The 14567-nt window shown below is 37.1% G+C and overlaps 1 protein-coding gene and 1 long non-coding RNA gene across 7 annotated transcripts in view; one reads left to right on the top strand and one right to left on the bottom strand.

Annotated features, from left to right (window-relative positions):
* Positions 1 to 14567, bottom strand: part of RBMS1 (RNA binding motif single stranded interacting protein 1) — a 148003-nt gene that overhangs the window by 4727 nt on the left and 128709 nt on the right. For 3 of the 6 annotated variants that reach the window (XM_065069640.1, XM_065069638.1, XM_065069642.1), the window contains 7 exons: positions 8952 to 9067; positions 8034 to 8083; positions 7848 to 7941; positions 4517 to 4567; positions 2251 to 2361; positions 1499 to 1579; positions 257 to 341 (listed from right to left, as the gene is read on the bottom strand). In XM_065069640.1, coding sequence (XP_064925712.1) covers positions 264 to 341; positions 1499 to 1579; positions 2251 to 2361; positions 4517 to 4567; positions 7848 to 7941; positions 8034 to 8083; positions 8952 to 9067 — 581 coding nt within the window. In that variant the 3' untranslated portion in view covers positions 257 to 263. The remainder of the gene's footprint in view (positions 1 to 256; positions 342 to 1498; positions 1580 to 2250; positions 2362 to 4516; positions 4568 to 7847; positions 7942 to 8033; positions 8084 to 8951; positions 9068 to 14567) is intronic. The other 3 variants (XM_065069639.1, XM_065069641.1, XM_065069643.1) reach the window with 1 other exon arrangement.
* LOC135579907 (uncharacterized) lies at positions 9041 to 12314 on the top strand. Its single transcript, XR_010473835.1, has 2 exons — positions 9041 to 10445; positions 11554 to 12314. It is a non-coding gene; the product is annotated as an uncharacterized LOC135579907 (long non-coding RNA).

The following is a 14567-nucleotide window of genomic DNA, read 5'->3' on the forward strand; positions in this document are numbered from 1 at the left end:
AAAATAATCCAGTTATGCTATAGAGAAGTTATTAAAACACTATTACTCATAATTCATTAACTCACTTCTGGAACCTGTGCTTCCTTTCCTGGCTTCTAACTCTGGCCAAGTTCAATTTAACTTCACTGCCTGTCCCCAGATACTATCAGTTTTAGTTATATGATACTAAAAAAAAAATCTCAATACAGAGAACTATAAGTTACGAAACAAAATATCTTTGAATTCATATCTTTCATGTGACATAATGAGCCCCTACCTCACAGTTACTTATTTTGCTGATACGTATACGGAGAATGGTCACTGGACGTCTCTACTGCAACCTGTTGTTGACCACTGGCTTCCTGCAAATAAAATGGAAGACATGAGACACAAAATCAGGCAGCATTATCTGCAAATTGTATTTCTATGTGACTCATGCAACTAACAGTCTTCAAATTTAAAGTCTTTCTAATATTTCTCAAGCGGGGCACTCCAAATTGGAGGTGATAACTTTGCACTGATTTACATTTCAGTAAATAAATTATATCATTGTGCAAACCTTGTACTTCTCCAGCTGCTTTGATGATAATTAAAAAAACCTTTGACATCATAGAAACAAACACATACAGGAAACAAATAACTGCTAGTATATTTTCTATCTGCAAATGTAAAAGAGCACTCTGTCACTCTCCATTTGAGAGGCATCAAAGAGAATGAGATCTACTTACCACATGTGCAAACACTATTGCTTTGAGCACCATGGTGTGATTGGAACTAGGCACACAGTGCAACCACCTCATTACCAAAAGTCTTCCTCTGACCCACACAGGCAAATGCATAACATGAACCAAACAAGTTCTGGACTGTCTGGACAAATGGACTATGAACTGACACGGTTTTTTCTTACAGGATCTGTAAGAGTCTATCTAGCTCTCATTCTGAATACAAGAGCTGCAGCATACCTTGTCTAGCTCTTCTCTTAAAGAAGTACTGGCCTATAAAAGGCTGCAAGGTAAGGCAAGATAATAGACAAACTACTGCATACTATTTAGTTACACCCTTCAACTGGACTTGCAGAGGGTTTTATTAGGCAAATATGCAAGGTGTCCTGAGATGCTAAGGTAAAATCAGGATTCTTAGCAAAAAGTTACAATCATGGTCTGTTGGCAGAGAAGTTTGCTCACATTAAAACTAAACGAAAGGTCAAAATGACAATAATCCCCCTGCTTTGCTCCTGCTGAAAGTTGTGTTTCACAAAACACAAAGTTCATCTCAGCTATGCTCGTAAGGAAGATTGCTCGAAGCACTGTACTGCTACTAGTACAGGTCATTCTTTGTTTTAATGCTAGTGATATTCGTTGAGAATAATGACACTTTACATACAGTTTTAATATACATTCTCTTCACAGTACATTCACAGTTACCATGTTAAACTTTAAAGGGTAGCTTTCCTAGGAAAACCAAAATCTAGTATCATATCCATGCCTCTTAACTCTGGTCTTTTATAAAATATACTGACCTCAACAGGAACCGCTGCTGTCTGGACATGTGTATATTGGGGTATGTAGGCTCCTTGCATAGCTGTTGTGGCTGGCATGTACTAGAAAGACAGAGAGATCATTAAATTGAGTTGAAGCCCAATCTAAATTTAAGAGTATTCAAAATACCTATCATGGTACTGTTTAATAGATACTGACGGCTTCCCTAAAGCAATATCCATGAGAGAAAGACTTTTCTGTCTGAAATCAACAGTCTTTTCAGAAAAATGAGATACCAGTTTTGAGAAGATTCAAATTTAAACTTCAAAGAATAGGTAAAGGACTTTTCCTTCTCTGTTAATCCTGATCATCATATTATCTTTTTAAAAATCTATCTGCTCAGAAAAGAAGGGACTTCCAGTTCAGAAGCTAGCCTGCATCTCTTCTTCTGGTGTAGTTTCTGTTACACACTTTTTGTTACTTTCTGCAACTCCTATTTGAAGAGCAAAACCAACTATTTTTTCTTTTTCGTTACAACTCTGGAGTTCCTGGGTTCATTTCATTTGCTTTGATCTATTTTATTTATTCCTTTCCCATTTCTGAGCTGCTAATAGAACGAATAAAAACTGTTGAATATGATTAAAAAATGGAGACAGTTCTTAGTGTTCTATGGGATGAAAGACTACTTAAAGAATTCTTTTTTTCCTACTTGCAAGCTGCACATGCATATCGTGATCTACCCACAGTATTTTCTACTTGTGTAAATTGTATTTTGTATTAAATTGCTACATACTGTTCCAGTACTGCCTAATGAAAGATGACTCATCTGCTGTGTCAGAGGGCTTATCATCGATGCAGGCTGTAGTGACATGGTGTGGTCCATGGAGGGAGTCAGTACAGCACCCTATTAAAACAGAGAAAGAAAGAAAGAGAAAAAAGAAAGAAAGAAATGGTTGTGGCAACACTCAGATTTTAATCACATTTTTGATTTGAGAGTCTAAGTACGGGCTGTCCTTTCAAAGGGATATACCACAAGAACTGTCCTTAATCCCAGACACTGACTCAGGACGCAGGTCTGGGGCATTCTGAATATTCTACTTGAGCAGACGCGTTGTGCACAGTTTGGTAATGGGGTAAGAAAAGCATTGACTCCCTATTGAACATGTAACTGATGTACGACGCACTTGAGACAGCTGCTGAAAACACTTTGTAAAAGATGAGTTTAACCAGATGCTAACTTTAAAGTAAACATTTGCACACATTATCAGGTATTGATTCACTCAGCTTAACCTTTGGAATTTCAGGCTTTAGGAAGAAACAGTGGTCTTCTCTTTAGGAGAGGAGGCTTTGGTGGAACATTTGTGTTAGGGGAATTCTACTTGTCACATGCAACGTTCACACACAAGACAGCTGCCCTAACTAATGGCTGGTTTCATTAGCACACACACACATTTCAGAAGAGTGAGATAGCAATGCCGTGTAAAAGACTGATTCTTTGTCTAAACACTAGCTACTGTGATGATCTTTCTTTCAGTCCTGTACCAATTTGTTAGCATCATAAAAAGTATACATATTATTTTTCAACACTTGAGATTGCTAAATATGGAGGGCAGACTTGTAAGGTTTTCAGAGTTATCTGAAATGGAGGTTTATCAACAAATTTCATTTACCAATCATGTTCTACAAAAGCACATTTCCAAATATTTTGCATGACTTATGCTTACAAAAGTGTTGATTAAAATTGGTGGAAGCTCAAAACTAACAGAAATAATTGCAGTGTACTGAAAGCCAGTGTTTTGAATCAATAACTAATCCTTAAAAAGAAAAAAACCTACAGAGTATAGCTGGAAAAACAACCATGTGATCAGTGTAGATGAAATGAGTCACAGGCACATCAAACACTAAAAGAATTTCCTGTCTGTAGACTGCAGGCTTCTCTGCAAAGCAAATGAGCAAGACAGCACCAGCCTTTGCACAGGCCAAAACTGAACTTAAATCAGAAATTTAGATCTCTGTTTTCAACTGCGAAATCTCATCTTGCATACCTGTAAAACTAATATGCCTTACAGCATTATTACATCATAATTTGTGCCTTTCACAGCACAATTTGCAAGATTTTTTAATGAAAATATGTGTTGGCAGAAAGAAAAGTTAAAAACCAGTTGTGAGTGTGTGTTTAATGTCAAAAATCACAAATACAAAAACAATTAAGTGTGTGAGAGGGTGCTCTGGTTCAGCATCACCTTCTCTGCATGCACAAGAAGAAAAGGTCCTGCCAAGAAGATTTACATTCTATAATCTGCATTCCATAATCTGCATGTTAATTAAAGTCAAGACAATATCCCTTCTATATCTGGAAACAGACTTGTTTGTTAACTACAGGAGTGCATACATTAAAGTGCCTGTTATTATTTGTAATGCTCATCTCAAAAAAGTAAGTCTTAGATCTAATGGTACTTAATTGGCAAAGGACATAGATAAGAAGCAAAATATCATGGGAGAGTACAGATTAGCATGCCTGACAGTCTGCTACAGATGCCACAACCAAAAGTATAGGGAGACCAGCATTACTCATGTGCAGTGAAGCCAGAACAAGCTATGCAGGTTTTCTCAAGTGAGTGCCCATAATGTCCTTTGTATCACTACATCTATCTGTCTCACAAGTTATCCAGTCTGGGCTATTTACTCTAGACCCATTCTAAAACCTTGGATCTTCAATTCCAGCTCCTCATAGGTAAACAGTATGTAAAACATTGGGGTTTGCAAAGTACCTTTCATCTACATTTGAAAAAAAAAAGAAGTTTCTTCAGGTTGTTGATTTGGTAACTCTTATTGTCCTCATTGCCTCGATATCCTGAAGGCAACTTTCTTATTTTCCTAATAAAATGAAGCCCCAATTCAGGTTACTATCTTTCTCTTTTCATTTTGATCCATAATTTAATAATGATGTAATTGTCAAAAATCTGGAAGCAACTGGCCAGAAATTGATCTATTTCCTGTTGTTTAAAGTATGAAAATTGTTTCTACAATCAATAACACAGAGAAGTATAAAAACTTACTGGGTGCTGCATTATGTATGGTTGAGGCTGCATCCAAGAAGGACTCTGAACCTAGAACAAAATCAATATTTTATTTTTCATTTTAGTAATTCTTTTTCCTGAATACTCCAAGATACAGTAATAATTCAATAAATCATGTTACCAAGACCCATCCCTTATTTATTTACTTTTTAATGCAATTAGTCACACTGTGCAGAAACACTGATATCTATGAAAAGTGTATTTATTGTACCTGCAAATCAGAAACAAGATTTGAATACAACATACCACATACACCTTTCAGAACAGTAAACTACGTTCAGGTCTCAGAAACTTTATCAAGTACACTGCAAGAGTCCAAATAGATGCATGAAAGACTTACGCTGTACTGAAAAATGAGGTGCCTTCGGTGTTTGAAATTGCTTTGGGGAAAAGCAATTGGGATCTCAGAAGTCACAGCATAATTTGCCTTCTAGTGTGATCAGAATGAAAAAAAAAAAATTGGATTTTCACAAGGGTAAAAGAAACTAGGAATTCTGCTGGAATCTTGTTCCAGGAACAAAGAGAACATTTAGGAGACTTGTTCTTCTCCAAGACATTGTGGTTATTCCCAAAGCACAAAAAGAGGAGAAGGTTCTGATGAGCAATCCTGCTCTAGCATGTTTTTTCTCCTAAAACACTGACTACCCCAATAGTTAATTGAGGCAGGACGCATAACTTTGCATGACAAGGTAAACTAAAAAGATTAAACAGTAAACTAATGAGTTGTACGGTTATCTTAGTTGAAAAGAGCTAGTTGCAACAGTTCACTGAAAAAGTATGCTGCAAGAAATATTAAAAGTAAAAATGGAAACGTTTCATCCCCACGTCCTGTAGGTGTGTGGCGTAAGGCAGGATTCTGACCTGCACTGCATATGCAGAACTGACTCGCCATGGCTGCTCGGCATTTAAAAAACCTTCAACACCTCTACCATCATTCCCAGAGTCTTGTAAACAGAACAGACACTCTTGAAAACAATTCAGGTGAGGTATTTTCTGCAAGATAGAAACATTTCTTCCCTCTGTTTGAGACCGGCTTTCAAGTCAGAGTAATTACCTTTTTTTTCTTCTTTTTTTTTTTTTTTTTTTTTCCTAACCAGAAGAAGTGCAAACAGGAGTTCAAAAATTGAAAGCACTTCAAGCCTCCCTTTCCTCAAGCAAAAGCTTAGTGGCAAAAATACTGGCAAGACTTGACTAAAGCTTTGGTTAATCTACTCATACCATGATAGTAACTGACTCAGTACTGTCATTTGGGTATGTACGAGTGGCAGAAACAAACTCTACCCAAAACTTTATTGAATTTGTTTGCCTTTAACAAGAATAAATCTAGGAACAGGTTATACCATGCCTCAAAGAAAAATAAATAAATAAATCATGCTCTCATGATACGTCTGTTGTGTAGATGACAGAACGCTGCAGGTTTCAGTGAGAAGGGATCAGTAATGAAGATGTGACTAATGCTCAAATTGTGAAACTCTTCTGCCCAAGAACCTCCTTCCTCTGCAGTACAGAATACTTGAATTTAATTTTCAGTTCCTATTACCATGGCACTTTAAGCATAATGATGTTAATAACTTCATCCACAATAATTTAAACCCCATGCCATGTATGCTGAAATACTGGTAACAACATTTTTGGACACATACAATACTGTGGTCCAGTATAAATCCATATAGTATAAACCCAGCAAAGCAATACTATATTCCCAAGAAGTATGTTTCCATGCCAACTTCCAACTTCTATTTGGATTCTGAGTATCCGACAGTCTTGCATTGACAAATCATTTATAATTTAATAAAGAACAGCAGCTAATTCTACTGGAATATTTTTCTGGGTAAGAACTTGCTGTAATTTTTGAGATATTGCTGTACAAAGCAGAGAGATTCAACACAATGAAAAATACAGTACTAGCACTGTCTGCTGAAAGAACACTGGGTTGCGTAAGTCACCTCAGGAATTACTACAAAATTAATCCAGCTGCTCTTTACCCCAGAGTACACCCTCCTAAATAATGCTTCGCTCACACAGGAAGGTATTAGAAGTCCAAACTAATATTAGACAATTCTTCCTCATTCTTCTCACCTCAAACGGCAGGGTACATGTAAATTTCTGCAAGGGAATACTAACCAAATCGCCCACAGTGCCTCTGTTACCCTTCTACAGGCTTTCTACATAGCCTTCTACACACCCACGGTAAGCTAGAAAACTCAGCACATCTCTCCCACTAAAGAGCAAACAGCCTCTTCTTCCCCTGACACATAGAGGTAAGAATTTTTCAAATGTTATTAGTTTCTGTTATTTATTACCTGAATCACTGATGTTCACTTCGTCTATGTGTTAAACAATAAAATGCCAAAATAGCTGATCATTTAGCTTACACTAGGATAATTGGCATGTCTCAAGTAGTAATTACAGAGCTTTTATCTGAGACTGTTGCATTAAATGCAAGTTGCTTGTAAACTGAAACATACGATGCCCTAGAATTGAACATTCCTAAGAGATTTACACCCAAGTACAACAACTGTTCCATATCATTTCTCAGCATGTTGAATTCTTTGTCAATACCTCTTAGAGGGGACTCAAGGTGGCAACTATCAAAATTCCTTTTCAAGAAGCTTTGGACTGGGCTCTCAAAACAAAAAATGTGCATGACTAATGTTTTAATTTATTGTTCAAAATAAAGTAACTTTTAGGTTAGAAACACAGTTCTAGACTAATAAATGCTTTACTCTCAATATGAAAACACTGCATTTGAATGCTAACGAAATTTGAACTCCAAACTCTTTTTCAAATTTCCTTCTCCAATGTCAAGCAAGTTTCTGTACCTTTTGTAGTACAACTATGTAACACATTATTTTGGGGTTTTTTTTGTTTGTTTGTTTGTTTCACTGAATAAACCTGGAGGAAAGCCCAAAAAGCATGGAGAAACATATCTGAAACAGAATTTAGCTAAATCAAGAAGGTTTTAAATAACAGATTATTTTAAAGATATATTACTGACATTTAAAGAACTTCACCAAGAGAAAATGAAAAATCATACATGAAATGTAGAAATGGCTACAAATACCTTAACCACCAGCACAAGTTAGAGACTTTGTTTTGCAAGACACCAGGTATCTCATTAAATTGCTGTGCTTCCTGAAACAAACACACTTTCAGTTTTTAAGGCCTTCATTGTCATGCTGTACAGCACAAAGGAGCCACTTGATTAAAATTAAGTATTATTGAAGAATTCATAAAACCAGGTGTTGCAACTGATAAATAAACATAATGTCCAATGAACCATTTCAACTACTAAGTTCTAAATACAAACCTGGTATGTGGAAACCGGAGAAGCAATATATGGCGTAATAGATGTCTGAGTGATCATTCTGTTTGCTGTAATACTGTAGGGTGACGGATAAAATCTAGAAAATGCAGAAATATTTATTAAATGCCAGTTCTGTGTATCTTTCACAATGCAATCATTTTTTTCTTAGTGTGGCATTACTTAACATACCCATTTTGTAAAGCAGCTGTGGTTGGATCATACGTGAGTGTCATTCCAGCCTTTAAAAAAACAAATGTGGAAAGAAAGAGTTGACAAAACTCATTTTGATTGTAAGTTATTTCTCTTACTCTTCCTTCAGTTGTATTATTTTAACTGAAAACTTGCATTGAAATAGTTCATTGCTGTAAGTTAGAGAAAGGTTAATTGCCAGAAGTAATTATCTAGTGAAGAGAGTCAGCCATGTTGGCTATGAATACCAATTTCCAAGTTCCCAGCATGAGAAACAAAATGCAATCTATGAAACACGTGGCTAAGAGAACGTGTGTGTTAGAGAGGCAGGGCATGAAGATGATTATGTTAGGGTGTTGCCTACAATGTATTAACTGTAAGAACGAATGGGGAGTGCTCTTCTTCAGAAGATTCATTTGAATTTTCTTGTCTCATATAAATGAGGTGTCTAGGCTTGCTAACCACAGTAAGCCCATGAAACTATTATCTTGAACATTAAAGTTAAAAAACCTGTGACTAAAAATATTAATGCTGCACCGCATTGGTATCCTATTTTAATTTTATGAAAGTAATGTGCATTTCAGTGCTCCATAAATCAAAGGATTATTTACTACACGTAAATAAAGTTATGTTTCAGGTAGTTCTAGAATACGAGACATCTCTCAGGCATTTTCCTGACCAAGTTGACGGAGATTTTATTGTTCACTTTAGCAAGGTAGGATTTAGTGTTTTGCATTTTGCCTTTTTCCTCTTAAGAAAGATAGAGTTAAGTATTTCATAGAGTTGCAAACTGTCAGGTAAGAGCTGCCTGCACATTTTTAGTACGGCAAAGAGCCAAGCCAAGAAGTCTCAATGCCTGTCATTTTCATAAGTATTCATTATTGCACACCCACACTAAAGCTTGAAGGGAGGACTTACAAGTCTCACCTCGCCTTCTCTGTGCCACGCTCTTCCGTTCTGTATATATTTATTCTGATTCTGTCTCTTTTTCTGTCCTCCATCAGCAAACTTGCACAATAAAGGTTCTGCAGGAACTGAGAAGAAAGAAGGAATATTAGTTGAAGTAGTGTTCATACCCAGGTGGTCAGCGCTCCACACGAGGTATGCGTTTTAAGTTACATTGCCAGTATGGCAGTTAAAATAATATGGACTCATCCTACAGCATCAATGACTGTTCTGTGTAGCACAAAGATTGCTGCCACGCACAAAAAGAGCATTTGGAATGCCTTTTATCTTCGATTTTATCTTCTACTGCTCTAAAACCTGTTGGAAAGAAACATTGTTTGTATATCCTGAGTATACGTCTGTTATTCTGGGGATAAATGAGAACTGCCATCTGAATTCTGAGCTCTGCGTCTTAGGAGGTCCACCTAATGGGGGTGGAGAATAAATCTGGCAAAGATCTTGAATATATTCCCCCTGCTCCTTGGAGGTTTCAGTAATGTTCCAGAACTGAAACCACCCTGCTCATCCAGAATATCCAGAAGAGCTGGCACAGAGCCTACATTTTCTCCAACTGGTAGCAGGGTGGAGTGGATACCTTTCTCTCCTGCCACCTTGCACTGATATTGTTCATTCCCTTTTAATCCCTGCTCTATAAAGAGCATACAATGCAAACAGAAATTCTTTGAGATTTTTCTCTTTTCATACTGTCATGAAATGGTATCACTATACTTTGGGTTTTATTTAACTTTTTTTTTGCATAACATAATCCTGACCATGGCTTCAATTTTAATGTCAAAATGGAAGAGATGAAAAAGAAAAGTTTTCATAGTATTCCTTCCCTGTTACCAGCTTAAACTACAATAGTTTCCAAGTACCTACGGCTGAAGCACAGCTCTGCTACAACACACCACACCCTCCCTAATCACAGGGTGGAAGCACTGCTATGACTTGGATGCGAACACTTCTCTGCCAATAATTCCTGACACATGAGCTGTCTAAGCTTTACCGTGACACTCCTCCAGTCCTTCTCTGTTTGGAAACACCTTCATGAGACACGGATGGATATGAAAACATGCAAGATTCCAAACGCAGAGCAAACACATGGGGTGGGATGGCTACCCACAAAAAACATCCCATAAAACAACCTCAAGAAAAATTTTAGCCTCTCTGTATCATGCAATATCTATTAGTCCAACCATGGCCGATCCTGATGTGTCCTTCACACAGGCTGCATTTATTGGTATCCTACCATTGGTATGGAAGACCTCAGAGACTTAAAACCTGGCAAAGAGTCTGACTTTCAAAACTCTGGCACAAAACTAGCACTAATGGCCAAGTCAACCCTGGCTCTGGATGGCGTTCCTAAAACACGAGCTCTGGTTCTACAGGGAGAATATCCACTTCCTACATGATACATCTTTTGACAGCCTTCTCTAGAAAAGATGGAGGGACTGGGAGACAGAAATGGTAAGTGCTTCCCTGTCTCATCCCCAACATTGACCCCACATCCATCAGAGGCTTGTACTGCTCCTACAAGTGCACTGTTATTGAGCAGTCAAATAACTTCAATATTAGAGACCCAGACTTTAGTATTAAACATGATGACTGAATTGATTTTAAAAGTGTTGTCTTACAGAGAATGGTAATTAAAATACTACAATCATAAACTAGTGAAAGGTTAGGCTAATGACAATGGAAAAAGTAGTGGAGACCTATGGACAGTGGAGTAAATGCACAGTAACAGAAACCCTGAAGAGGCAGAAACTTGAGAACATAATCTTCAAAATCTTGCATTTCTGAGGGGATTTCTGGCATTTCCAGAACTGAGTTTTGCTTTGGGGTCTTCTATTATGAGAAGCAACTTCTGTCTCAGCACATTTGGGGCAAAACAGTTCTACATCAATACCCTGATGGCTAATTTCATGTTACTTTATAAAAGCTAGATCCCAATAACCTTGGTCATATCACACAGCATTTTAATCCACATCCAGTTCTGTTGAAAAAAGAGAAGATAATCTCAGAAGATGCTAAGTCAATATGGGTAAAACTGACAAGTCCTGGTCTGAAATTCTTCTGATTCTGATTTTACACAGTGAGGAAAAAAAAAAAAATCCATCAGAAAGGGAGAGCTGAGATCCAACTACTGAATTTAGCTGCCTTGAATGAGGAAAGTTCTTCCTCAAGTTGAGTATCTCTGGCTACTTATAAATTATTCCAAGTCACCTGGTATTGTGGGAAGCATGTGTGACTTCCAAAATACACACTATAAATTTTTGGATTAAGTCAAAAGAAACTGGCATGAGAATGGCTTATAAAGACATCAGAAAATACCTAAAAACTTCTAGCCCTATGACTCTGTATTACAGCACTCACAGGTAGTAAATACTTTAAGCTGCATTATGCTTTCATTAAAAATCCTCATAGTGAATTGTATAGAACTTTTCTGAGAGCGTTATTTTTGCTTACATTTTTCATCTCTCAAGATTTTTTTTAAAGTCAGAGTAAACCTGTCCAACTCTTTGAATAAAATGTTCATAAAAATCTATTTTAAGAATATATTTTTTTTTTTTCTTAGTAGATAACTGAAAACAGCTACATTTTAAAAGAAGAAACATTTTCTGTGGTGCACTGGAAACACTTTCCCGACAAATTTAAAGAGGAAGAAAAAATGGAACAAGTATTATTCACATGGATTGAATTTTGCATACATAATATCCAAAACCTGCAGCAATGAAAAAAAAATTGAAAAGCATTAATTTGTGATTTGCCAGAAGTTCATGTTCCATCTTACTGAACACAAATCTGGACATGGGAACGCTTGCTTTTCTGACCTTCTAGCTTCTCTTGCTCCTCATTGTGTTAATAAATGAAGATGAATGCTGTGAAAGCTCCAACTCACATTAAAAAAAATGAAGCAAACCATCTATTTAATACAGCCAACTGCTATGAAAAGAGGCTATAGGATTGGCCTTCCCTGATTCCAGTTCAAGATCTGCATGCTGATAATGGGGACTTCTGCAATTGAAAGCCGAAATGCAATTCCTGGCTGTTCTTTCATCCATCTGACCCAAATACTACCACATTCATTGCTTCAAGAATACGACTGACGGTCATCAGAGGGAGGGTAATGAGAAGGAGATCAGCCTTCATGAGAGCCAAGTATGATCTATTGATCCTCCTCCCACCAAAGAATGAACATAGCCCTTACTCATTCTAAATTAGATCTGAAATTTATTTCTTCAGCTTAACTTTCCTCATATTTTTCACAAATAACGTAAGATACTCTCTCTCTTGCACATATACGTATATATAAACAAAAAACTCCAACAAGTCCAACAGACCAGTCAAGCATTCTTTCTTTGTGGTCCAGGAAGGAATCACAGAATGGTTAGGGCTGGAAGGGACCTCTGGAGATCATTTAGTCCAACCCAAGGAAGGAAGAGTCATTTTTATTGTTTAATTGCTGGGAAGTGTGCAGGCCTAGTGATGATGGGGATTATTAATCATTCAGTGACTTGTCTCTATGTGCATGACAGAGAGAAACAGTACAAACATCTGGAGTTGCATTCACAGCTAAGACGTTGCCAACGTAAAGGGCTACAACTTACAGGGAACTTATGCTTCTGCAGCTAAGACCTGATGTTTAAAATGCCCACTCTACAGACACTTAACACAAACCAACAGACACTCTCCATGGTTTGAAGGTGTCTGTTGGGCTACTGCTATGGAGGCATTCTGTAACCACGGGCTTTCCCATGCTCTAATGGCAGGTCAATGCTATAAAACCTGGCTGTGGGAAGCACTGACAATCTCCTCCTGCCCTGAAGCACTCTCCTCTAGAGCTAATGTTTTAACAGAAAAAAAAGACAGGAATGCAATATAAGTCCAGAGAGTAAATACTTGCTTGTTGTACACATGCTGTGCACATGTGTACATTAGAATTCAGTCTTTGTTTCTTTAGTGTCTACCCAAATACATACCAGTTGCTACTATAAATGCAATAACAAAATTGATGTTCTTTTGCTGGACTTCATGTTTACACCCTTGACTTTACATGGCTAATTTTATCAACTTTTCAACAAACCCTGCTTTCCAATATTAAAAAATGCAACAAAATACTTTAAAAATACTATTCTTATAATCAGTTTTCAATTAAACTGCACCTTTTAGTGACTTTCATTTCATATTTTCTAGTGACAAAGCATAAAGGACTAATGAATTCTGACATTAAAACATAACTGTAACGATAGAGCAAGCCTGCAGAGCTAGAAACTTTTGCCAAAAGCTGTGGGAATTAAGGAAGAAGTTGTGCGACTGAAGATCTCAGTAACTTTATATGTTTAAAGAGAAATGAAATATATAGTCTTCACCATCCCAATCTTCACTTAAACACAGTGCTCTGAGTTACTTTTCTTTAATAATTTACACAGTTTAATAATTTGTCACAGTAAATGTGGAGTGGTTTTGAACAGTATTTTTCTTTTCTATTCCAATATTGCTTCTTAAAGCTAAGCAGTAATTACAAACTATGAGAATTACAGCAGTAAAATCTTCTAATCTTTGATCTAATGGGTAAAATCTTGGTTCCTTTCCCTATAGTGTGACAATCAGGAGCAACACCAGCACTGTGACCTCCAGATACCCTTTAGCAGTGGCTTTCAGAATGTGGTTCATGGATTATTTCTAAAGGACCTGTGAAAGATAACTAAGAAATGTGAGTTTATGGTCAAATGGCTTAAATACACTATACAGAGATCTGCAGTGCTGGATACTTTGCAAAGGTAAGCAAATACAAAAAGCTTGAAAATGACAGCCAAGAGATAACTACTTCAAGGCTACATGTTCTCTCCTCTCCTGCACCAGAAAGATGTCAAAGATCAGAATCATTTCAAACAGCAGTGTCTACCGTGCCTGGTGGATGCTCTGCCTAGTCTACAGTCAAGAGCAGAGGCAAGAGCAGGGCTCTCACAAATATCTTTGATTTCCTCCCTAGACCAGAATCTGAGTGATCAATACCTTTACCCTGAGTGGGAAGACAAGGGTGGGTCATGGATAACCTCCGATTTTTGAGTCATCTCCGCAACCCACCATTCCTGAAGCAAAAATGGTACAGGCTGCTCGGCAAAAATGCCCTCTACCTTACATCCATTAAATCACCTAAGTTATTTTTTCAGTAAAAGAAGTATCAAATAATCCCTAAAGCCTATACAACAGGCATAAAACTTTTTTAACTTTTAAACTTCTGTATTTTTCATTTCAAATGTAAGAGAGACAAACACTCAGATTTACATTTACCTTATGTATTCTACAGCACAACTGCTTTATGTAATTATTATTATGATTATTCTCATGTATTATCATGCTGCTGTGATAGGGAGGAGATACCTTTCATGATTTTGCCCATCAGATCATTTCTACAATAGTTATGGGTCCAACCCAAGACAAAAAGACAGTGATCATTAAGTATCATCTTTAGTGGGGGGAGGCTAAGTACACTGTTCTGTCCTCGCTACTCATCTTCTGTGTCCTGGGTCCTTATACTAGTCTACTCTTTGTTTCCTCCAATTCATGTCATGAGGTTCACATTTC

The sequence above is a fragment of the Columba livia genome, chromosome 7, assembly GCF_036013475.1.
Source record: "Columba livia isolate bColLiv1 breed racing homer chromosome 7, bColLiv1.pat.W.v2, whole genome shotgun sequence".
NCBI lineage: Eukaryota > Metazoa > Chordata > Aves > Columbiformes > Columbidae > Columba > Columba livia.